The 25,208-nt window shown below is 39.5% G+C and overlaps 2 protein-coding genes across 4 annotated transcripts in view; one reads left to right on the top strand and one right to left on the bottom strand.

Annotated features, from left to right (window-relative positions):
• wdr37 (WD repeat domain 37) overlaps positions 1–19,036 on the top strand; it is a 41,653-nt gene extending 22,617 nt beyond the window's left edge. For all 3 annotated transcript variants that reach the window (XM_053494049.1, XM_053494048.1, XM_053494047.1), the window contains exons 9-14: positions 1,335–1,411; positions 2,682–2,916; positions 3,937–4,078; positions 14,692–14,826; positions 14,954–15,068; positions 16,116–19,036. In XM_053494049.1, coding sequence (XP_053350024.1) covers positions 1,335–1,411; positions 2,682–2,916; positions 3,937–4,078; positions 14,692–14,826; positions 14,954–15,068; positions 16,116–16,247 — 836 coding nt within the window. In that variant the 3' untranslated portion in view covers positions 16,248–19,036. The remainder of the gene's footprint in view (positions 1–1,334; positions 1,412–2,681; positions 2,917–3,936; positions 4,079–14,691; positions 14,827–14,953; positions 15,069–16,115) is intronic.
• A 3,229-nt stretch (positions 19,037–22,265) lies between these two features.
• Positions 22,266–25,208, bottom strand: part of adarb2 (adenosine deaminase RNA specific B2 (inactive)) — a 221,776-nt gene continuing 218,833 nt past the window's right edge. Inside the window, exon 10 of the mRNA XM_053495458.1 lies at positions 22,266–23,329. Within this exon, the coding sequence (XP_053351433.1) occupies positions 23,153–23,329 (177 nt within the window). The 3' untranslated portion in view covers positions 22,266–23,152. The remainder of the gene's footprint in view (positions 23,330–25,208) is intronic.

Here is a 25,208-nt window from a genome sequence, read left to right as displayed (position 1 = left end):
GGAAAGTGCGAATCATATTCAGAAGCTTTTCTTTTGTCATCTTTGAATTATTGCTGTTATTCTCGTTCTCTTACCCCACGCTCACGCTTGCCAGAGACAAAGCCGCATCGATGTGCGAGACGAGACGGGTTTCGGTGACAGCAGCGAGCGAGAAAGCGACATTAATATGAATATTTTCTCAGTTTTATGCAAATTAGGTACGACACTGTGAAAAGTTGAATCCAAATTAATTGGCAGTGAAGCCATAAAAAAGCCATAACGAACGCGAGCATCTAACGTATCACGTCAAATAAAGTTAAATACACTTTAAAAGTGGTGTTAAAATCTCCTAACGTGTTGTTGGATATACAGTTTTAGGGACTTCTCTTTTTTTTTTTTTTTCATTTGAACTAAAAACAAATCCCGGACAGGCCACGCTCTCAAAGTGCATCAGTAGACAAGCCTGCAAGTCACAAGAGTAGATGGGCGTGCAGGCTGCAACAGTAGACGCGCGCACAACCCGCAACAGTAGACAGACCCGCAAGCTGTGACAGTTGATGCATACACAAGTTGCAGCAGTAGCCACGAGCAAAAGACAGTAGGACAAGCCCGCGAGCCACAACCATAGATGCATGCACAAGCCGCAAGAGTAGACACGCTCACAAGCCACAACGGTAGATGCATACACAAGTCACAACAGTAGACACGCCCACAACCGCAACTGTAAATGCATACACAAGTCGCAACAGTAGACACGCCCACAGGCCACGACAGTAGACACGCCCACAGGCCACGACAGTAGACACGCCCACAGGCCACGACAGTAGACACGCCCACAGGCCACGACAGTAGATTCGCCCACAACTGTAAGGGTAGATGCATACACAAGTCGCAACAGTAGACAGGCCCAAAAGCTGCGACAGTAGACACGTCCCCAAAATCGCAACGGTACATGCATGTACAAGTCGCAACGATAGCCACAAGCTAAAGCTGCGACAGTAGACACTCCCACAGGCCACGACAGTAGACACACGCACTAGATTAGACGCGCCACAAGCCACAACAGTAGATGCATCTATGAGAGACAGGTGCGCCCACAAGGGACCTCAGCAGTCACACGCCACAATGGCAGACACGCCCACAAGGGACAACAACATTAGACCCGCCCACAAGCAACAAACTCCATAATGAGTGACGTTATTGCTGTACTGTTTTATTCTCACTACACAGTAATGATAAAAGTTGTGATGGATGAAAACAGTCAAAGGGTAATTATCTGCTCTGTGTGTGTGTGTGTGTGTGTGTGTGTGTGTGTGTGTGTGTGTGTGTGTGTGTGTGTGTGCGTGTGCTGACAGCGTCTGGCGATCAGACAGCTCACATCTGGCGCTACATGGTGCAGCTGCCTCTGCCTCAGCCTCCAGCCGACACCACGGTGAGCGCTTTAAGCCGTGTCTCAGAGTGCTGACACACAACAACAACAACAACAACAACTCCTGCCCCTAATTTCAGACAATTTATCTCTCTCTCTCTCTATATATATATATATATATACTGTATATACATCCAGCTCCCCTTTATCTTTGTTTAACACATTCTACCTCTATCCATCTCTCTCTCTTACTCAGTTTGTCTTTTACAGTCTCTCCCTTCTTTCTTTATTCTTTCTTTCTCAATCTCTCTACCTATTTTATCTGTTGTTTTTCGAGACTTATGATCATTACTTCTCTTCACAATTTCTTTTTCTACATCTGTTGCTGTAAGTTTGTTGTGTTTCACACTCTCTCTCTCTCCCTCTCTCTCTCATTCTGTTTCACGCTCTGTTTTTTTCACAATCTCTTGCTGTAAGTTTGTTGTGTTTCTCTCTCTCTCTCTCTCTAAATCTCACTCTCTTTTTCGCACGTTTTTTTCCCCACAATCTTTTCTCTTTCACAACTTCTTTCTTTGTTTATTACACAGTATAGTCTTTTCACCTCTCTCTCTCTCTCTCTCTCTCTCTCTCTCTATTTCTTTTGGTTTGTTATACAATCTCTTTCTTTCCTTTATTTTACAATCTCTTCCTGTCTCACTCTTTCACATTCTTTCCTGGTTTCTTTTACAACCTTTCTCTCTATCTGCCACTACCTCTTCTTTCACAAGCTCTTCCTCTCTTATTCCTACTTCTTTCAATCTCTTTCTTTCTCTCTGGTTTTTAGTTTCTTCCAGTCCCTCTCTTTCAATCTTTCACTCTTTCTCTCTTGCAATCTCTCTGTCTTCCACAGTCTTTCTCTACTTTTTGCTTCCACTTTTTCTCTCTCCCTGTTTCAGTCACATTTAGTTTCTCTATTTACATGTTCTATCTGTTCATCTCTTTCTCTTTTTTACAGTCTCATTCTTTACATTTTCCCGCAATCCGTCTCTCCCTCTTCCACAATCTTACACTTTCTCCCTCTCCCGCTCATGCTCTCATTTACCATCTCCCTCTCTTTTACACTATTGTTTTTTCCCTTTCTTACAATTTCCCAATAAAATATAACCCCATGGTTTTCCCTCTGGTTTTATTTCCGCTATGTTCCTTATCACTTTCTGATGTGAGGTTCTAGTACCCCTGCCTCTACCTACACCGGGTGTGCAGACGTCTCTCATCTTTATAACGCCAACTGTTTAAAGATGAAGTGGTGTTTATTCCTGCTTTCTGTCTTTTTGTCTTTCACTGTCTCTCTCAGGCGTCGCTGGATGACGACGTGGATTTCTCCGATAAAGATGATGCAGACGGAGACGTTGACGGGCCGAACGAGTGCCCCACGGTGCGTGTAGCCACCACCACTCTGAAGAGCCACCAGGGCGTGGTCATCGCCGCCGACTGGCTCGTCGGCGGGAAGCAAGTCGTTACCGCGTCCTGGGACCGAGCAGCCAACCTGTACGATGTGGAGACGTCCGAACTCGTCCACACGCTCACAGGTCAGACCGTAGGAACAATCATGCTAAAAAACCTGGCTAGAGCTGCTGTCTTCTTGTGTCCAGGTGTGCAGGAAGACGGTTTAGTTTTAACAGGCATTTAACTTTATCGGAATGCTGTTCATTACATCAAGCTTTATGTTTAATTTTTTTTTAATAAAAAATATGTGCACACACTTTAATTTTTTTTATTTGTATTTTCAGTTTTTGTTTGTAGTCACTGTGTGGTTTTAAATCCCTGTTCACCTACTTCCTTCCAAGCTTTCTTTTTTCTCATGATGACAGGATAAGATAAACAACTGTAAATTATAATTAGTTTTCTCCTTTTTTGATCTGTGAAGAGTAAACAGGAAGTGAAGAAAATTGGGGCCACTTGGGACCCAAAAAGGCGATTTGGTCTGAGGAATCTTCTAAACAAGTGCTTTAAATTTGTCGCGTTACTGCATCATACTGTTCACCTGCGTCATAATTTCTACAAAATAAATCACCAGCTCAAGGTGGAGTAGTTGGTAGCACTGTGGCTCAAAATAATGAGGTTCAAAATAAAAGAGATACTTTGGTCAACCATAAAATACAGGTAGTCCCCGACTTACAAACAAGTTTCATTCCGGGAGCACATTTGTAAATACGATTTGTTCTTAAGTCCGATAAAGTCTTATACACCTTTGACTCAAATATACAATGTAAAACATACCAATCCAGTTGACTAAATCCGCGGTTCGTTCAAATCTGTTGGAATTCGTAACTCGAATGTTCGTAGGTTGGAGACTACCTGTACACCAGACAGAAAAGAACCATGTGTGAGAACGTTAAGTCCTGGACTGACAGTGCTAACTACCAATAGCAAGATCACTCCACCGGAGTCCAAGAAGAGCGTAAACCAGAGCCCCTGTACTCTCGTCCTGTCTGCCATGACACACCTGGCCCAACCTCCAGCAAAGGACTGCTTCTTCTTCAGCAGAAACCAAATACTTGTACTTAAATTAATTTGGTGTGTGTGTGTGTGTGCGCGTGTGTGTGTAGGTCACGATCAGGAGCTGACCCACTGCTGCACCCACCCCACCCAGCGCCTGGTGGTCACCTCATCCCGTGACACCACCTTTCGCCTGTGGGACTTCAGAGATCCGTCCATCCACTCGGTCAACGTCTTCCAGGGCCACACCGAGTGAGTGTACAGTTCCCCTTTACAACACACAACTCAGTTTTATTTTATTTATATAGCACTTTCAACAATTTTTTTGTTTTTTTCTTGTGGCAAAGCAGCCTTACAGAATCCTCCTAAAAAAACACCACCACACCAAACACACCACACCCACTCCCTTATAAAGGCCAATCAATACCAGCAATTATTATTATTGTTTTAAACAAGGAGGCGACTGCTGTAAAACAAACCTGATCATACATCCACCTCCAGATAATTCATTCTTCTTTCAGTTTTTTTTTTTTTTTTTTGTGGTTTAATCTTCTTTTCATCTTTTATCGCTCTTCCAATCAGCCTGAAGTACCCTCAAAAGTATACTTCACAGGGTGTCCAGCTATGTTCAGTGCGATCACAAGCCGCAAAAAAAAACAACGAAAATCTTCAGTTTAAGGGGAACTGAGAATGGTATAGGGAACAACTGAACAACAGGTCACTTTACTGGGAAAGGAAATGAAAAAGAGCGTAAACTAAAATGAGCTCGAAAAAGGATTGATGTGTTTATTATTATTATTATTATTATTATTATTATTATTATCAAGGACGACAACATATTTAAAGGATGCAATCATGTACAATTTAAGTTATTTAGGAAATCTGCAGTATTATGTAAGCTAGTAATCTGTAAAAAAATACAACTTTAATCAATTATGTTTATTATAAATCAGTAACTTATTTACAAGGTATTCACGTTTCAAGAGCATATGTTTTATAATGGTCTTAGTTGTTGTTCTTTCAATAAATATTCAATATTTAATATCCGTAGTGTTAAATGTCCATTGCAGCAGCGGCAGGTATCCAAGGTGCTTATGTTACCATGGTAACGCATGGAGGAAGTGATGTCAGCGATGGTGACTTCGCAGGGTGTTTCGAATGGTGGAGACAACTCTCTCACCTCCTTCTATTGTTTTTGTGTTTCTTGTTTTTCGGCGATGAGCAACCATTAAGTTGCATCACAGCCACCTCATGGTCTTCAACTCCCTCATCTTTCTTTCAGTTTAAATCCTCTTTTTACTAATATTTTCATCCTCTTTATCCTTTTAACAGTGTACTCGGCCTTTTCAAATTCCCATTGCTCCTCACGTAAACATCAGCATAAATATGCGTCAGCACAGGTCTGTCGTATAGCTACTTCAGAGTCTCATAATGCCACGTAGAACCATCTTCAACCGCCCTCACTTTTTCCGATTGGATTTCTCATCAATATGACGTTCAACATCCCTGGACAAACGATGACGGAGAATAGAAGCTCACGGGAATAATGAAAATACAGAAACCAACAAATTCACACCAGTATCACATAGTGATTAGACTTTTTTTCTTGCGGTTATGATTTTCTAATTCTAAATTATGACATGTTTTCCCGTAGTGAGCTTCTGCATTGTTTTAACATAAAACAGTGTCTCAGATTTCAGATTTTCTGCTAAATTTTTCTTATAATTATCTAGTAGTATCTCATAACTAGTGGTGCTTGCTAAGGAAAGTTCTATACCGTTTGATGTAGACCCATGAAAGAGGTGTCAAATCGTTCGGCTTATTCGGGAATGGGGTGCTATGACTTTTCTAAAGGGTGCGGGGTAATTTAAAAAATCCCATAGACTTAACATTGAGACATTAATGTTTCAGAATTACGACTTAATTAATTGAGCTTATGACTTAGTATCTCAGTATTATGTATCTCAGTCTAAGTATTATGACTTAATATTTTATAATTATAACTTAATGTACAGTATTGGAATTATAGCTTATCCTATAATTGACTTAATATCTTTTAATTACGATTTTGTGTCTTGGGTGATTTCTTAATCTGATGTAATAATTCATTAGCAGTGTTGGGTGTAATGCGTTAGAGTACTTGGATTACTTTTTTAAAGTAACAAGTAATCTAACCTGTTAGGTCCGCCATTTAAGTACTTAGTTATTTAGTTATATTTTCAAAAATGTAATCTGTTATTCAGAGAATTTATGTAATCCGCGAGCCAATCATTCCCATTACATTAGTGTGTGTGCGTGTGTGTGAGAGAGAGAAAGTTGTCCTACAAGCCTAATAGGGGTGTTAGTAGTTAACAGATTATGGGCCAAACTTGAGTGATGATGGTAGAATAATTATAAAGGTCTTGACTAAAACAACATGCATGAGGAATCACAAAGGAGTTTTCATTTTCTGCATTAAAACAGTACTCAAACTAGTTACTTTTATTAGAAAGTAACGCTGTAATGTATCTAAATATTTTTAAGACATTCATTTTGTAATGTAATTAGTTACTTTAAAAAGTAACATCTCCCAACACTAAGCTTAGCTATTTCGAGATTATGACTTATTATCTCAGATGCATAATATATTTTGGTTTGACTTAAATACCTTAAAATGATCATCTAATTTCTCAGAATTCCATTTTAATGCCTTGAGCTTATGGCTTGGTATATTATGATATGACTTAATATTTCATAATTATGACTTTGTGTTGAAATTATAGCTTGGAATCTTATAATTATACTTTATTCTCTGATGTGATGTGTATCTCATAAACATAGTACTCCATAATTATGACTTTATTAATTCTGTCTCAAGGCTTAGAATCTCATAGCTATGACTTAATATTTCATAATAATTATGTAGTGTTTTGAGAGTATGAATTAGTTTCTTAGAATTATAAAATATCTTGATGTTACTAAGCATCTAATAGTTATGATTTAGTGTTTCATGACTATGACTTAGGTAATTGAAATTGTATCTAATTATTTTGAAACGGCGACTTAATTTTCCTTAATTTTGACTTCAAAATTAGAATCTATCTCATAAATAAGATTTTTATATCATTAGTAAATCCTAGTACTTTAATTATACTTAGCATTCCATAATTATCAGTAATTTTTTTCTTTTTCTTTTTTTTTTCTTTTTGAATTAATATTTTATTCAGCATAAGTGTGAGGTAAAAATGGTTGTCTCGATTTTACCAAGCGAGAATTTCTTTGTAAAATAATTTTAAAAAATCATAAGCTTGGAAGTGGATATTATTACTTTTGTGTTTTTCTCTGAGGATGAGGCTTTTGTGCACGGGAAGGAAGAATTGTGGTCACTAAAAAAACACAATGGCTGCATTTATTGTTTTTCTTGTTGTGTTTAATGCGTTTCTGTTGACTAAAATGCACAAGGTATGGTACAGATGTGCACTAAGAGACACTTCTTCCTGTCCTCCTGGAGTGTTTTATCTCAGATGGCCATAAATACCGAAAGTGATACTCATTTCAACCCTGGTGGATGTTGTTATTTGTCAGGATTTCTGGTAAAAGAGATATGGGTTAGTCCCCCCAACACGCACACACAATTGTACAGTGTGACATAATTTTAAAAACGCCTGCTGTAATTACACCAGCTTTTTCCCTACTTTGTAATCCTTTTAGGAAAGCATATAGGTTTGCATATTTTGCAGTCACACTAACAACCACTAGATGGCAGTACAGCACCTAAAACAGTAAAAATGTTATTTCTACAATCCCTGGCCTGGTCATTTAGTCTCGTGGCATTTACATGAACTTCCTAAAGACTGTAGACGAAATATTGGTTATAATTTAACGTTGGTAATTTAGCTGAGCTTGATAGCAGGAACCCTCTCAGTTATTATAATGGTATCGCTATGTTTTATCTCACAGTCCCTTAGACTGAGGAGAAATCTCAGTTTGACCTTCTTCTGTGTAAATCCTGGTCTGTCAGCTCTCCTGCTGGAGGTGGAGCCGAAGTGTAAAGGAGGAAGTGTGGAACAGCTGCTAAAGGCTTTAATAGTGCCTGGATTATTCACTTCTTGCTACGTTGAATCTCGACGTGGGTGATTCCATCAGATCGCACTGTAACGCTCGCCATTAGACACCGAGCCTAATGAGATTAGCTGTCGAACCACGGGGCGTTTCCCCCGCTGTCACACTCTTTACAGCGTTGACTGTTAGTGCTTTCTCTCGCTGTGCTTCCTCTTGCCGTGAGAAGTTCACACTGAGGTGCTTCACATGGCCTCAGGATCCTGGAGATGTCGTGTTGTCCATGTTGCCTGTGGACAGTTCTGACGTCGGTTAAAGTGTCTTTCTCCCAGATTAGTTGTAATAATCCAGCCATTCTTTTCCCAGTATGACTGTTTTACATCCACTTTAACTAGGTCCAGCTTTCCAACCATCTTTTCCCCAGTTTGCTTGTGTCCATTTATCTTGCTATCCTGTAAGCTTCCTTGTGGCCCTCTATCCTCCTCTTAGTTTTTTGGGGTTCATCCATTTCTCATTCTCTCTCCTAGTTTGATTTTGTTCATCTATCATTATATCCTCCTCACAATTTGGTTGTCCATCAATTCATCCAGGCTTCTTTCTCCAAGTTTGTTCATCTATTGATCCATCCTCCTCACATTTTGGTTTTGTCCATCATTTCATCTATACTTCTCCTTAAACTTTGGTTATGTCCATCCTTCTCTCCAGTTTCGTTGTGTTCATCTATTTATCCATCCATCCCATTTCCAGTTCGGTTGGGTCCATTTGTTCACTTAATATCCCAGTTTGCTTGTGCCCCTCTATTTATCCATCTTCCTCCCAGTTTTGTGTCCATCTATCCATTCATCTTCCGATTTAGTTGTGTCTATCTTTCTTTCTTCCAGTTTGTTTGGGTTCATCTATTCATCCCTATCCCAGCTCAGTCTATCAATGCATACATCCCTCTCTCAATCGATCCATCCATCCATCCATCCATCCATCCATCCACAGTTTGGTTGTGTCTTTCTATCTTTTGTTCTTTTGCTGGTTTAGTTGTGTACATCCATTCATAGTTTAGTCACAACAATTATTCACCCCAGTTTAATCGTATTTAATCGCTCTGTCCTTTCACATTTTAATAGTATGTATTTATCATTGCAGAGTTTCGTGGTAACATTCATCCTTCCTCAGTTTTGTAAAAGCCATCCATCCTTCGTGTAGTTTTGCGGTGTCCATGCATTCATCTCCCAGTATAGGATTTCTGTCCATCTATCTTGCAGCTTGGTTGTACCTACCAATACACATCCAAGTTCAGTTGTTTCTCTTTATCTTTTCCTCAGTAGCCATATCCATCTATCCATCCATCCATTTTTTTACCCAGTTTAGTCATACACATCCATCCATCCATTCATTTCCCAGTTTAGTCATACCCATCTGTTCATTTGTCTTTAAGTTTAGTTGTATTGATCTATTTATCTTTCTTATAGTAAGGTCATATATTATGCCAATTCTCCTCCAACTTCATATCCATCCTTCCATCCATCCATCTGTCCACCCTTGTACCTATTCAGGGATTCATCTATTCATCTATACACAAATGTGTTCATCCATCCATCCATCCATCCATCCATCCATCCATGTATCTATTCATTAACATCTGTGTGTCTAGTCTTCACAGTGAAACAGATGCTTGTTGTTAGTCTGTTGTGTAATAAAGGTTTGGTCGTGGTTGTGTGTTCGTGTGTATCATGTGTGTTGTAACGCTGGTGGCATCAAAGTGAGTAATTTAAAGCTGTGAATTTTAGACACACATTTGCTCAGCTGTGAGAATGTTTGCATTGAAAGTTTGGAAGGTTTATGTTTGTGTACACACACATACACACACACACACACACACACACACACACACACACACACACACACACAGATCATCGTACAGACATTAAGTCAGACCAAATAAACTGGGTTTCCTCTGTTCTTCAGTGTAATGAGGTGCGACAGGCCTCACGATTCCTCCGGATGATTGTTCGGCCCCGGCGACTCTTCAGATCAGAATTTCCAAACAGATCTCAGGAGCACTTTGAGATGAGTTGCCATGGCGATGTGTTAATTAGCAGCGGCTCGCGGTCAAGCATCAGTTCAGAGCCCTTGATGGAGTCGAGGAAAATAAAGCTCCACGTTGGACTGTTTAATGTGTTGTTACTTGCAGAGCGAGTGATGATGCTCGAGGTCTGTTTCAGCATTTGTGGAACATCCAGGTTACAGTAAGAGCGTACAGGACCGAACCCGAGCTCTTCCAGCACAAACACAACATCCACCTGCAGCACCACAGCGTGATGAGAGCTTCAGCTGAACTGTAGGGCTGATTTACACTGATCAACACTCCAGTTACACAAATAGCAATGTGCTTCTCTTGTCTTTTACCTTTATCCTATTCTCTCCACTCTTCTCTTTCCTTCTCTTCCTTTCTTTTCCCTTCCCTCATCTGCCCTCCTATCTTCACCTTTTCCCTCTTCTATTCTGTTTTCATCTCCTTCATCCCTATTCTCTCCCTTTTATCTATTGCTTTTTCTCTCACTCTATTCTTTATTTCTCTCTAAAGAAAGAATCTTTCTTTATTCTTCTGTTGCTCTTATTGATTCTTCCCTCTCTTTTCATATTCATTTTACCTTTCTGTCTCTCTTTCCATTCCATACCTTATCTTGACTTTTGTTTTCTTTCTTTCGTCTATCCTTTCTTCTCTTTTCTTCTAATCCTGCCTCATTTCTTTTCCCTTTCTCCTTTCATGTATTTTTTTCTCCTCTCATGTACTCTTCTCTTCTTTTCCTCTATTTCCTTCTCTTTTCTTCTTCTCACCTGTTCTGTTTTTAATATCAACATTTGTGCAAATCTAATTGAGCTGCTCTAGTACTCAGACTATTTAGGCTGTTTTGTTTTTCCTTATAATAAGAGTAGGTGAAGTTTCAGCACTCTCTAGAAGGGATTTTGTCAGTGTGATCTGGCAACCCTGATGCATCCATGGCGAGCAGATGAGAGTTGAAGAGAAAATCTAATTTGTGTACCCACACGCACGTATGCACAAATTCTAGCTCCTTCCTGGTGTTTCACGTGTGATATGATTTTAAAAAAAGTATTAAAGTGGGGAGATTATACTGCAGTGATCACAATATGTCAGGTGGTGGCAGTCTGGTGCACTGTGGCATCTTACAGGGGTTCGACAGGCCTAATGCAGTGTGTGTGTGTGTGTATGTGTGTGAGCGAGAGCTGACTGAGGGTTATAAAGTGTGTGTGTGTGTGTGAGAGAGAGAGAAACACGGTGATGGAGTGGAGTAGCGCTGTCAGCAGGAGTTCATGCTCGACTGCTCAGGGACCACAAGATGAATGAGTCGCACCCTGAACCCCACATCAGGACCACACACATACACACACACACGCGCACACACACACACACACACACACACACACACACACACACAATCACACCCCTCTCTTCTGTTCTCTTCTCTTCTTGTCTTTTCTCATTTCTTCCTCTCATATATTCTCTCTTCTCTTTCTCTTCTTTCCTCTATTGTATTTTTCTTGTCTCTTCTGTTCTCTCTTCATCACTTTTTCTAGTCTCTTTTCTTTCCTCCTGATTAATGTTTCTTTTCTTCTGTCTTCTGTTGTTTTCTCTTCTCTTCTCTCACATTTTCTTTTTCTTTTCTTCTCATCTGTTGTTTCTTTTCTCCCTCCTCTGTCATCTATAGTTTTTTTTCTTTTCTTTTTCCTCTTCTCTTATCTATTCTTTGTTGTATTTGTAATATTTTTGTGTATAGTGTTTGGAGCGTTTTTAGTGGAGCATTTATAGCATTTGGAACGATTGGAATGTATGGAGCGCTTTATAGAGTTTATAGTGTTTGGAGTGTTTGGAGTGATTTTATTGTGTGCAGCGTTTGGAGCGTTATAGAGTTTGGGACTTGGAAGGGTTTGAAGCATTTGGATTGTTTAGAGCAATTTGAGTGTCTATACTGTTCGAAGAAGACAGGAAGTGACATCACTCTCTACACATTTTCCCTGTGTGTCTTACTGTAGAAAAGTTTAGGATTTTCCTTATTTTTTTTACTCCCGTGTCAGTCGACATATGCCAGTCTCACTTGATCAGCTCTGCGCCTCTGGAGCCTTGATGAGATCAGCACTACGGCAGATGGGCCTTCTGTGGCGGCACTCGCGTAACTCCCAGCTTTCTGCTTAGTGTAAAAAGCTGGAAGTGTCATCCTGGGTGTGTGTGTGTGCTGTCACAGATCATACACACTTACCAAAAAGAAAAACAGCTAGAAAACTCATTCAGAAAAAGAGTTCTCTGTGTGTGTGTGTGTGTGTGTGTGTGTGTGTGCGTGCGTGTGTGTGTGTATTTCATGCTCAGATGTAATTATGGGTAATGAAGTCTGACACTGTGTGGTGGCTTTCCAAAGGACAGCAGCAGGCTGAGCACCGGGCACGTATCACCTCCTAATTGTGTGATATTAGCGCACGACTAACGAGTAGCACAAATGAGAAGTGGCAGAAGCCTCGCTGTACTCAGTGTGTCTGCTCCCTCAGAGCCTGGAGACCTCTCACCCCGGCACGGCCGTCTGACTCACTTGTCTCTCTCTCACACACGCAGAAATAAAGAGATGTGACGTTCTGAAGATCTGATTAGCTCTATCTGGAAAAAAAGATATATAATTTAGATTTAAATAAGCAAATAGTTAAAAGCCGTTTATTGGATAATTACTGCAGTGATTAATATGATTTAGCTAGCAACAATTTTTTTTTTTTTTTTTTTTTTTTACCCTAATTGATGCAGTGAATAGTGGGGCTGAGTGATATGGACATAAGAAACTTATCACGATTTTCTTGAACAATATTGCGTTTTCGATTTTAATCACGATTTTGACAAACACAGACATGTTTTACAGTGTGAATATAATACATTTTTCCAAAGGAAAACAAATAGATCTTTATCAAAGACCTGTAACATGTCTCTAAAACATAAGGCAAAAAAAAATAAAAAATCACCTAGTAACACGCCCCCCCCCCCCCCCCCCCCCCCCATAAAACACACATTAAAACAATTAATTATACAAAAACACTATGTTGTGCAACTTAACTTTCCGAACTAAAAGTTTCAAAATCTACATCTCAGGTATAACATAAGCCTTTACTGACAATTTCTGTAGTTTTCTCTTCCTGGTTTTTTTTTCTCTTGGCTCGCTGATATTTTTATTGGTCCTTTCCATTTTGCAGCCCGTAACAGAACGCTCCCTCAAATCAATACACAGCTAACATTCCGCTTTGTGGGTGACGTAATCACTTCTTCGTCGGTGTTGAGTGGCGGAAGCGCGCAGTCAAGACAAACAAATAATTGCGCAAAAACATAACGCAAGCTTTTAAAATTAATTAAAAGAAGCTTTGAGACAGAAGATAATTTTTTGTAATCGAATTACTTGAGATACGAGGAATTGTTTCAGCTCTAGTGTGTGTATGTGCGTGGGTCTCCCTGTTTCTGTAGCCTATTTGTCGTTAAGCTCGGTCTTCTGTTCTCGCGCTCTGTTTAGGCACGCTGTGTTGTGATTTGTTTAAATAGCATATTACGGGAAAAGTCAGGAGCGCGCAAAAAATCGTGCTGTAAGGCAATTTAGAAATTGCGCATATTCACATCGCGATTACGATATGATTTCAATTAACTGCACAGCCCTAGTGAGTAACAACAGTTACTGCTGAGGTTATGTTAAACTTAACCTTAACCCGGTGTATCTCTTTATTATCTGTCTATTCCTGTTGCGAATCCGTCCCTTCCCCATGCCTCATGCTCATAGACTAACCCCCCACCATCACCCCCCGCCCGATCAGTCTCGACCTTGCTCGCGCGGCAGCGGCTCCCAGGGGACACGGAACATTTACCAAAATACCGTCAGCACTCTAATAGGGTTTTAATCAAGCTTTTAATCTATTACCCCGACCTCCTCGTTGTCCCGCCCCTCCCCTCCACCCGCACGCTCCCATGGCGCCTCGAGATGTCAGAAAGCGTTTTCACGCTTCGCTTTCGTCGTGAACCACTCCGGAGCGAGCCAGGAGCAGCCATTAGCACCAGCGGAGCCCGGGCCTCGGTCGCTTAATGCGGCAGAATTTAGCCCTAATTAAACCTTGATATCATGTCAATTCAAATTAGCCAGGCTAGCGGCTACTGGAGCGACTAGCCCGGACTGTGCTAATTTAAATCAGGAAGCAGAACAGGGGGATGAAGTTGAAACCTGCCCCCACACACATAGTCTCTCTCACATGCGCACACACAAACACACACACACACTCTCTCTCTCTCTATACTTTCGTAATTCTGCCAACTCAACCAGGAGGGAGGTGGGAAGATGAGAGGAGGCAGAATGTTAGCGGAGAGTGACACAGGAGATTAGAAATATTCGGTCCATTAAATTAGTGTGCCGACCTCTTTGAGTGTGTGTGTGTGTGTTTGCAAGAAGCAGCACTGGGTTTATCCTGAATTTACAATCCACTATGAACTTTTGCCTTCTCTCTCTAAGTGACCTCTAAATGAACATCCATATCGCTGCCACTGATTTTTTACGATGGTTAAGGGAAAGGTCAAGGGTCATGTGGTTTACTCAGCTTCCGAACGTTCTCTGATTGACAAATCGTTAGTATTATTTATTTTCAAAAACACAAAAACAGCGTGAGTCGATCATAGGAAAGTGTGGGTGCGCAAATATTATTGTACCCCAAGACTATTATTTTTAGTCATACCAGACTGTTACCGTACCAAACTAAGAAAAACTAATCATTACTCTCGTTGTTGTGTGTCTGTGTGTGTGTCGCAGCACGGTGACATCGGCTGTGTTCACAGTGGGAGACAACGTGGTGTCCGGCAGCGACGATCGCACCGTCAAGGTATGGGACCTGAAGAACATGCGGTCGCCCATAGCAACCATCCGCACTGATTCGGCAGTGAACAGGTAACCGTAACGCAGACGAAGCACCTTATGGACAGAAACACCTTAGAATCCCTCACTCAGGTTCGGTGGTTGTATAAAGGTTGTGTAACTTTCTCTTCTGTGTACATGGCTGTGTTTGTGTGTGTAGGATAAGTGTCTCAGCCAACCAGAGGATCATCGCCCTGCCACACGACAACAGACAGGTCCGGCTGTTCGACATGACTGGGGTTCGACTGGCCCGCCTCCCACGCAGCAACAGACAGGTGTGTGTGTGTGTGTGTGTGTGTGTGTGTGTTAGTGTATCATTAATTGGCTTTTTTAAGGTTCATACATTTTTTTGAGGTGCGTTTGTGCAGAATGAAAGTGCGCTCATATGGCCTTAAGATAATATTGTGTGGCATTAATATGTTTGTGTACGTAGTAGAAATTAGTTGAGCATGCATGTTTAAGTGGCTTGTGTGTGCCTTTTTGTGTAGCATTAAGGTGAGTTTGTGAAGTATTAAGCTTTACTTCTGAGGCGCTGTGGTGTGTTTGTGTTGGGTTGTGGTGTGTTTGTGAGGCGTTGTGATGTTCTTATGTGGCGCTGTGGTGTGTTTGTGAGGCACTGTGGTGCGTTTGTGAGGCACTGTGGTGTGTTTGTGAGGCACTGTGGTGCGTTTGTGAGGCGCTGTGGTGCGTTTGTGAGGCGCTGTGGTGCGTTTGTGAGGCGCTGTGGTGCGTTTGTGAGGCGCTGTGGTGCGTTTGTGAGGCGCTGTGGTGCGTTTGTGAGGCGCTGTGGTGCGTTTGTGAGGCGCTGTGGTGCGTTTGTGAGGCGTTGTGATGTTCTCATGTGGCGGTAAGGTGTGTTTGTGAGGCGCTGTGGTGTGTTTGTGAGGCGCTGTGGTGTGTTTGTGAGGCGTTGTGAGGCGTTGTGATGTTCTCATGTGGCGGTAAGGTGTGTTTGTGAGGCGCTGTGGTGTGTTTGTGAGGCGCTGTGGTGTGTTTGTGAGGCGCTGTAGTACACTTGTGTAACGTTAAGGTGTGTGCTTGTTTAGCATAACAGTATGTTTCACTTCAATCCTTTTTTGTGCAGCATATTTTTGTGTAGCATTACTATGCCTTTGTGAAATCTCACATTAGCTTTTGTTGTCTTCCAGGTTGTTTGTGCAGCTTAAATCCTTATTTGTGTACATGTGTTTGTGGTGTTTTTTTGTTGTATTTTGTAGTGGTATATATGTGTTTCTGTGGATGGTGTTAGCGTTGCTCCTTACCTCTGTGTGTGTGTGTGTGTGTGTGTGTGTGTGTGTGTGTGTGTGTGTGTGTGTGCGCAGGGTCACCGGCGCATGGTGTGCTGCTCTGCGTGGAACGAGGAAAACCAGGCGTGTAACCTGTTCACCTGCGGCTTCGATCGACAGGCAATCGGCTGGAACATCAACATTCCTGCTCTGCTGCAGGACAAGTGAACACACACTCTCTCACACACTTGCACACAAACACACACTCTTCAATCATACTTGCACAGAGCTTGTGCAGTTAAGCACACTGACACACAGCTGGATCCTCAGTAAAGCTCTTGTTATTGGTGTATTGATTTTTTTTCAGATCCTGTGTGTGCATACTGTACTGTGTGTGTGTGTCTGTGTGTGTGATGAAGATGATGCATCAGTATGAACACACCCACATCGTCAACATGACAATCTCTCTCTCTCACACACACACACACACACACACACACACACACTTTAACCCAGACTTGTGTCAGTCAGCTCTATCATCACGTATAATTCCAGAAAAGGAGTGTTAGATATTTTCCCACCTATTTTCAGGTGGACGATAGGCAGTATGCTTACTGCGTGTCGTTACACAACGCCGCGATACACTTCTCACAAATTACACTTGAGTGCTACAAAAGAATTAATATAAAATTTTAAAAAATTATCAAAAGAGCTGAGCAGAGCTGAACTACAGAGCTGAGGTACATCTGCCTAGCAACAAGAATCTGATTGGCTTTCAGCCTTTTACAGCATTATTATCATTTTTTTTTCTCCTTTCAAACTGAAGAATAAAACACATAACGTTGTTGTCGTTCTCTTGTACCTTAGAGCTTGGCCAGAGATCACACTGGTTTATTTAGTGATGTGATTTTTATCTGTTTAAAATCACAGCAGAAACACTTAGTTAAATTCCATTTATCAGTCTTTGATTATATACATCGTCTACAATAAAAACCCCTGCAAGTGAGCGTTTGCTATAGCAATGCTAACGAAGAGTAAGCGCATTAATATTAACATTAACATTAATTTGAGTCAAAAACGATCCTCACTCTGGTTATATCGGTCTGACGCTTTCCGTTCAGGGCTCCTGTCTCCCCAGTCACTGCTGTGCAGGTGTAAACATCTTACATCAGTTCATTGTAACTTCAGTCCGAGCAAAAAAAAAAAAAAAAAAACAGGTGATTTGCACGAAGGAAGAGCAGCGTGCAGTGATTCATTTTTTGTGGTCTGAGGGTGTACCTGGTGCTGAAACAACTCATCGAAGAGCATAAACAGAATTATTTGGATATCTGCCAACAAAATGTGGAGCGATGCCCTAAGGAAGATGAAATTTCATTAAATAGAATTATTACCGGTGATGAGACACGGATTCATCACTACGAGTGTGAGAGTAAACGGCAGAGTATTGAACGGAAACATCCTCAATCGCCGACTAAGAAAAAGTTCAAAAGTCAGCTAGAAAATTCATCAACGCTTACAGTTTTCTGAGATTCTCAAGATCCAGTATTTAAACATCATCCGAAAAATGATTCAAATATCAGCAGTGATCCTTAAATTGAGACACTTATTGAAGAGCTAAAGTCTAAACTTCAGATTAAACACAGATGACTAATATCTAAGGACGTTGTGATCTCACTTGACGATGCATGTCCTCATACTTCTGCCCACACTGTTGATATTTTGCAAAAACACATCCTTCCTATAGTCCTGATCTCGCTCCATCAGACTTTGTTGACCTGGGGCTCTACCAAGACAAATTGACTTCTAATGAACTGAACTCAAAAATGTATGTAATTGTCTTTTCTTAAAGTTAATTAAAATTAATTCTACAGCCAGAGTGCAGATAATTTTTGACTCACCCCTCGTATTAGTATTGATATAAAGCTGTGATTTGAGCTGTATATGCGGTTATAAAGAATAAATCGGATTTTAAGCATTACAGCACTCTGATTTTTGTTCTTTAGTTTATTTGATTAGATTTTTTGTCGTATTATCCGCGCTTTTTTTTTTTATGCCATATCCACACGCTTTCATCATCAGTCCTAAAAAGAAATGTCTAGAAATTTCTCTCGACCCTCCTTTTTCCTCTCTCAAAAAATGTAAGGAAATCAAAAATATACATATTATTTATATTCTCAAGATCCAGATTCTTTTATTGCGTTCTTTTTCTTGTCTCTATTTTTTCTGGCATTACACAACCCAGGAGGAGGGAAAACACGCTGCACGCTAACATGCTAACATGCTAAGCGGCTTTGTTTTACGCTCTTGAGCTTCGTCACCTTTCTTCCTATGTACAGAGATTCTTTTATTGCGTTTTTTGTGTTGTATAGAATTTAGCGTTAAAATAGTGATGAACAGTTACTCCATGTGTGTAAAAAGGACAGACGGCGCCGGCTCGCACCGCACACGCACACACTGTCCGCTGGAGAGCGGTATCGCTTTAATCGGTCTGCATGAAAACTTTTGCTGTCTGTCAGATCTTTAAAAAATAAATAAATTAATTAAAGTCACCGTTGTGATCGCTGTGTAATTAGATTTTGTTTTTGTTTCCGGAGTTTAAACCTGTTACAATGTGAACGTGTTTCGATGGCGGTGTTTTCTGAATAGTGTTACATAGCTAATGTACGTGACATCACATCACCACACATCCAACATACTGAGGGTCATATCGCTCTGTAAGACAAGAACTGTGATCAGATAATAGATTATTGATATCAGACTAGACGTCCTGTGGTTAGACACCCCCCCTCCCTCCTTTGTCTTTCACACACACACGCATACACACACACTCGTAAAGACGTGCTTTGGGCTTGTGAGTGTTTTCATGAATTCACACAAATCTGGTTTAGCTGAGACACTGGAGCAGTGATGGATGAAGCTGGAGATAATGTGCTGGATTTAAACTCCTTTGTATCACATGACCACACGCTGTACCACATGACCACATGATTTAAATAAACGTTCCTGTCACTAAATCATTACTGACTTATATCTCTGTTTCTCTAAACTCTTTACCACTAAATTGATCTCTAGTAATTAATCACTTCAGGGGTAAGAGGAAATATAACGTTGATTAGTTTCCTTTAACATTTAGTCGAAGGATTCTTATTGGGATTTTTTTGCTTATGTATTAAACAATTGTAATAAAGAGTTGTGTGTTTGTACTGTATATGGTATTGCAGTTTACTTGATTAAGAAAACTTTCTATTTAGTAGTTTCACAGATTTTAACCAAAAGTTATTTTAAAAGATCTTAAATTAGAGAGAAAATCCTTTTCCTTATAATCACCTGACATTAGTATTTTATGCACTGAAAATTTAACCTGTTAGCAGGTAGAACTTTCAAACAAATAAGATAGATACAGCGCCCTCCATAATTATTGGCACACTTGGTTAAGATGTGTTCTTAGGCTTCTAATAATTTTTCATTTTTTGCACAAGAATAATCTAACACTGAAAATTGTAGAAAACCTTTAACTCAAGTGAATAAAAAAAATTATTAAAAATCTATGAAAAAAATTATTGGCACCCCTAACAATACATGTAAATAAATGTAATTTAAGCAGTTTTTGTCATTATTGGGGGTGCCAATAATTGTGGAACAGATGATTTTATTAAAAAATATATTTTTTTTAGTTGGGTATTTTTTTTCATTTTTTTTTCAGTTGTGTTAAAAGTTAGATTTTTCTAAAATTTTCAGTGTAAGATTATGCTCCGCAATAACAAAAAAAAAAAAAGTCTAAGAACCAGGGGCGCTAATAATTGTGGAGAGCACAATAGATAGATAGATAGATAGATAGATAGATACTATTTCATCATAATAAGAATTTTACCCACTGAAAAATCGACCTGTAAATATCTTGGGAGAGAGGGAAAACTTGTTTACTGAGAAACTATAATATCCGCTTATACATGCTAAAATATTTCCTCTGAACGCTGGGGTACATTCAGTGGGTGTTGGTATGAATATTCATACGAATAACTCGACTCCAAATCCTGTAAACACGCAAAAACACATCAACTTTTAGAGAAAACATTTTTTTATGCTGTTTTTATTCACATAAACATTCACTTTTAAGGTACAACTGAAGAGCAATGTACAGATCTTAGCAGCATAATAATTGCAGATTTAAATATACATCTTATTCAGACACCTCAAGTGTTTTTTTTTTGTTTATTTATTTTTTCCTTTTAAACCTTATTGTTTTTACAAAGTTTACAAAATGTACAGAGAAAATTACAATATTGCCGTTCAGTCATGCCTACTACTGACTTTCGTGATTTTATTTTTTTTTATGTTGAGATTCTTTACAAATCAGTGTAACCTCTGGAGGGGAATAAATAGCAAAAAAAAAGAAATCAAACATTTCACAACCATTTTGGATGAAATTAGTGATTAGCGAGTATAATAAAGGAGTGTAGATAAAGCAGGGATGATGTGCCGAGGTGCATCATACTCCCCCACCCCCCCTTGCATTGATCAACGCGGCTGCTACGTGGATTAGCACGAGGTTTATAAGACCGGGGAAGACCATGATGGAGGACGACATTCTCCATCCTAATCTACTGCATCAGTCTATTACATATCAGTCTACAGTTAGTCACAGATTGAGGGGAAAAAAACACCGAAACAAGGGGCAAAGAGGAGTGATTCATGCACTGCTCAGAGATCATTTACAAATCCGGGGCAGAGGATCGAGTGAACGTTTGTGCCATCACCACTAGGTGTCACTCTTTCAATGCTGCTTTATACACCGAATCATTAGTGAAGGATAAACAATAACACACATGACCAAAAGACAAAAGATCTTTTAAAACAGGCTTTAGTTAGTTATCAGACTGCTATGTGGAAAACTTCCGTCTCACTCCAGAGGACAAAAGTAGAACAAATGAGAGAGATCTGTGTTCGGCTGTCGAATAAAAACACAATCCTGTTTCAGGCTTTTTTTTTTTTTTTACTTATTTCCATAATAATATCTTATCCCTCCCACTGTATTTGAGTGACAGGTGACATTATGAACAAATCAGCTAATATGTAAACAGAAGCCTTTTAAAAAAAAAAACCTATATATTCAGAAATAATATTACAGACAAAATGGTTTACAAAAAAGCAAAGAAAATTGAAATAAAATATTAAAAAAAAAATTTTTGCACATGGTTTAAACTTTGGTGATACAATTATAATGTAACTCGTTATTTTAAATAACTTTTAATTTTGTTGAAACATTAAAATTTAAATTAATGTAAAAAATATATAATCTAATATAAAATTACCTTCTGTGTTCGAGGGTTTTTTGTTTCTTTATTTACCACCTAAATTGATTTGTTTAATATTTTTTATTTTGTTTTTATTATATATGTTACAATAGATTTAACAGTTTTAAATTTATATTTATGCTGTTTTTTTTTCATTTTGTCACCGGTTTAGACAATATCAATATTTATTTAGTATCAATAACAATATTTATTAAGTAAAATTTTTCCAGATTTCATTTTTAATCATTGTTTTTAACATTTTATGTTAAAGTTGTTTTGTTGACGATTACTTATATAGTTTAACTCTTATTGTTTCATTAATTTAATTTACCTTTTTTTGTTCTCTAGAACTAAAACATTATTTAAAATTTTTCTTTAGCTTTTTTCCTGTTAACAATTTTTAGATTTACAGTGTTTATATATCTATTCATTTATCTATATTTTTATTTTTTGAAAATTAAGACCAAAATGTTACATTTGCATATCAAATAAAACAGGCTGCTTGTACAGTATATTAACAAAAAAAGAATTGACATTTCATTACTGCCTAAAAAGGCAGGACACCTGACTTGAATTTTAATGTAAGGTATTATTTTAAATATTAATTTAAGTTTTATGTAAATCCACCTTTTACTGTAAAATACCCGTTTGTTTAAAAACTTTGTCATATTAATGTCTCTTAATGTTTTTGTTTGCTGTTAACTAGCCTCATGAAGACACATGTCCATGTTTAATTACAGATGTTTAATTTCAAATTAGTCCTAAAGACGAATCTATTTCATTTAGTCCACTTTAGTCCTCTGTGTGTTGCATGATAAACCCGCTGACCTGATAATTAGCTAGTAACACCATCAAAATAATAATATTAATAATAATAATAATGCAAAACTTTATAAAACATACTGTATTACTGAATAATAATTAAAAAAAAATGGCAAAAAAATGTGTCAAAACCCCAGGCTGTAAACACAATGGCTAAGTTATCATTATCTGTATAGCGCTGTTGTACTTTATGAACAGGGCTTTGACAAACAAAAAAACACTGGATATTTCACACCAAAAAAAAAGTGAGTTTTTCTCCACAGCGCTCTCGTGTGTCTGATTTATCCCTTTCTCATTTTAACAAGCCTTTAATAAATATACAGTAAAGCAACACAAAAGCAAGGAACCAAAAAAAAACAAAAAAAAAACAAGCACACGTCATGTGTGGCGAGGTATTAAAGCTGCGAAGTGTACCAGCTCGAGCGCTCCGTACAGACCCGCCTTGCTTTAATGGCACCATTTATGTTAGCTTGTCACCATTTCCTCCACTCGTCTCTTTATATTCCCTCTGCTGCACACAAAAGGGCATGAATTAACCTGTCGCTGCAATGTCAAACCACCCTCCTGCTCTTTTTTTTTTTCTTTTGGAGGTGAGAGCAAGAGAGCTTGTATGCTTGATGAAGGAAAAAAAAAAGGTAAGGCTTATATAAGTGTGTGTGTGAGATAGAAAAAGCGAGAGAGAGAGAGAGTAAAGAGGGGGAGGAGGGGCACATCATTCTGACAGCACCTTTAATTGGACGGTGTGCGAAGAACTCTACAGGGGCCAAGCATCCGGAAACGGGCCAGCGATGACAACATGGCTGCTCTCTTTCACTTTGTCGAAGGTTAACACACAAACACACTCTTTTAGTGGAGTGTGACAGTAGAGGAAGGGGACGCTGGAAGGTGAGAATGAAATGTTCTCAAAAACCCTTTTTTTTTTCTTTTCTTTTTTCACTTTCATTTTGTCAGGATTTGGGAAAAGCATGTCTTCACGTTCTCCTTCTCTCTCTCGCTGTTTTGTCCGTGTTTGAGTCGTCACGCCATCAGCATGAAGTGCTCTTGCTCTGCTGGTTTCCGCACCCACGTCCCCAAACCGGCTTCCCTCAGCGCTCGCACCCACTGCTCCTTCGCGCTCTGATAGGACGCCGCCGCCTGCTTGGCCTCTCCGTACGTCAGCGAGCCGGCGCTTGAACCCGGAGCGCTCGCTACCAGCTGCAGAAGAAGAACAAGAAGAAGGGGAAAAAAGTAGTGTGAGCGAGCAAAACAAAAACGAATGAGCCGGCACAAAGCGGGAACTTCAACAGCTGTGTAATCTCCCCATTTAAATTTCACAAGCAATTGAACATTCTGTGAGCTTTTTGGTGCATTTTCTTTTGTCACACATTTTCTCTCACACACACACACACACAGATAGGAGATAGGAGAGGTGCAGCAGATGAAGAAGAGGCACGGAGGAAAGTAAAGTTTCTTGGGAGATTAGCGTGTGTGCTCGTGCGTCTCTCACTGTGCTCGCCGAGCGTTTGCGATGGGAGGCTGCTCAAGTGCTTTTCATGATGATTACCAGCTCTACACTCATTAGACTTTAACTGCCACCATTTGGTAGAGCAGCCGGAGCTCTTCTGTACACTTCCATGATGAGGCCGTGTGCTTTACTTGTTTTCCTTTTTTTATTCTTTCTTTTCCTCAAAGTGAAACTCATTACAAACATCCTGACTTGTTTTCTGTAAAAACTCAGACTTCACGCTGTTTCCGCTTAAGCTATGGTTAGAGATCGTAAAAATGCCAAACCTCGAAACTTATGAGAGCTTTAATGCTAATCTCTTTGTGCTTTCTCGGGAAAAAAAACGCAAAATGTCAGCACTATCATGATGACATCTACGGGTTTAACACCAGCCGAAAGTCATCAGAAATTCAGCTATGAAGAAATTTTGTTCTTTTACAGAAAAAAAAACTCAAAAGTGGCGCAACAAAAAAGTATTTGCCCTTTCGCCCAAAAAGTGCCCTCTCTCTCTCTCTAAAGGAAACCGGAGAGCTCTTTCTTCCGTGTGTTTCACCGCCCCGGTATGCTTCATGACCAGCACTGACCAGCATGACACACACCAAGAGAAGCACACTCTTACCTGTATGACACCATAAACACAACTGCACATCAAGCTTGCACTGTATTTCACTTACTAGTATTATTCATTTAGGTCTTTTTCTTATTATTACTAGTGACTTATAGACTTCATTTATATATATTTTATATACACACTACCGTTCAAAAGTTTGGGGTCCATGATGGTTCCTGATTTTTATTCATTTCTACATTGTAAAGGAATGCTGAAGTCATCCAAAAAATGCATTAATCTCCTTTGAACAGTTAATGGTGAGATGTTTCTGCTACTTCTGCTCTGTAAAGACTTCATAACGCCTCTAATCTGAGGTGCGTTAATTCAGGCTGATAACTTTAAATGAACTTCTCGTCTGCGGTAGAGGTAGGTTTTGGTCTCGCCCTTCTGGGACGGCCTTCATGAGAACCAGTTTCTTTATGGTGCTGAACGGATTTTGCAAATGCACTTGACAATACTGTTCTTGCAAGAACTATTACAGAAAGGCTGACCTCTGTGTCTTAAAGTAACAACTAACTGTTGTCTTAACTGTTGATGTAGGGTGTGCAATCACATCTATAACCTGTCTTTGTGTTACTCTCAATCTCTGGAATTTCCCATCCATCCATCCATCCATCCATCCATCCATCCATCTATCCATCTATCTATCTATCTATCAATAACCCTACCTGTCTATCTAACTTGCTAACTAGCTAGTCCTTAAACTCCCCAACAGGTAACTGTTGTGCGATGTGGGAGAGCTGCCGGATGAATGGAAACTGACTGTATCTTGAGATGAACAGAAACAACAATACAAATAGCTAAAAATCTGACTGGTAAGTGTTATTGCATCACAAAATGTAAGCACCAATAAGGTTTCAGTATGCAAATAAAGGCTACAGACACTGGTAAAGAGGTGGGGCTTTAAAGGGGTCCTTTTGCTTTATATATAATCTATATTTTATGGTCCTTCTAACCATGCTAAAGAAAAAAAAATCAAT

The sequence above is a fragment of the Clarias gariepinus genome, chromosome 4 (assembly GCF_024256425.1).
Source record: "Clarias gariepinus isolate MV-2021 ecotype Netherlands chromosome 4, CGAR_prim_01v2, whole genome shotgun sequence".
In the NCBI taxonomy this organism is placed as follows: domain Eukaryota; kingdom Metazoa; phylum Chordata; class Actinopteri; order Siluriformes; family Clariidae; genus Clarias; species Clarias gariepinus.
This window is presented reverse-complemented; position numbering and strand designations above follow the sequence as displayed.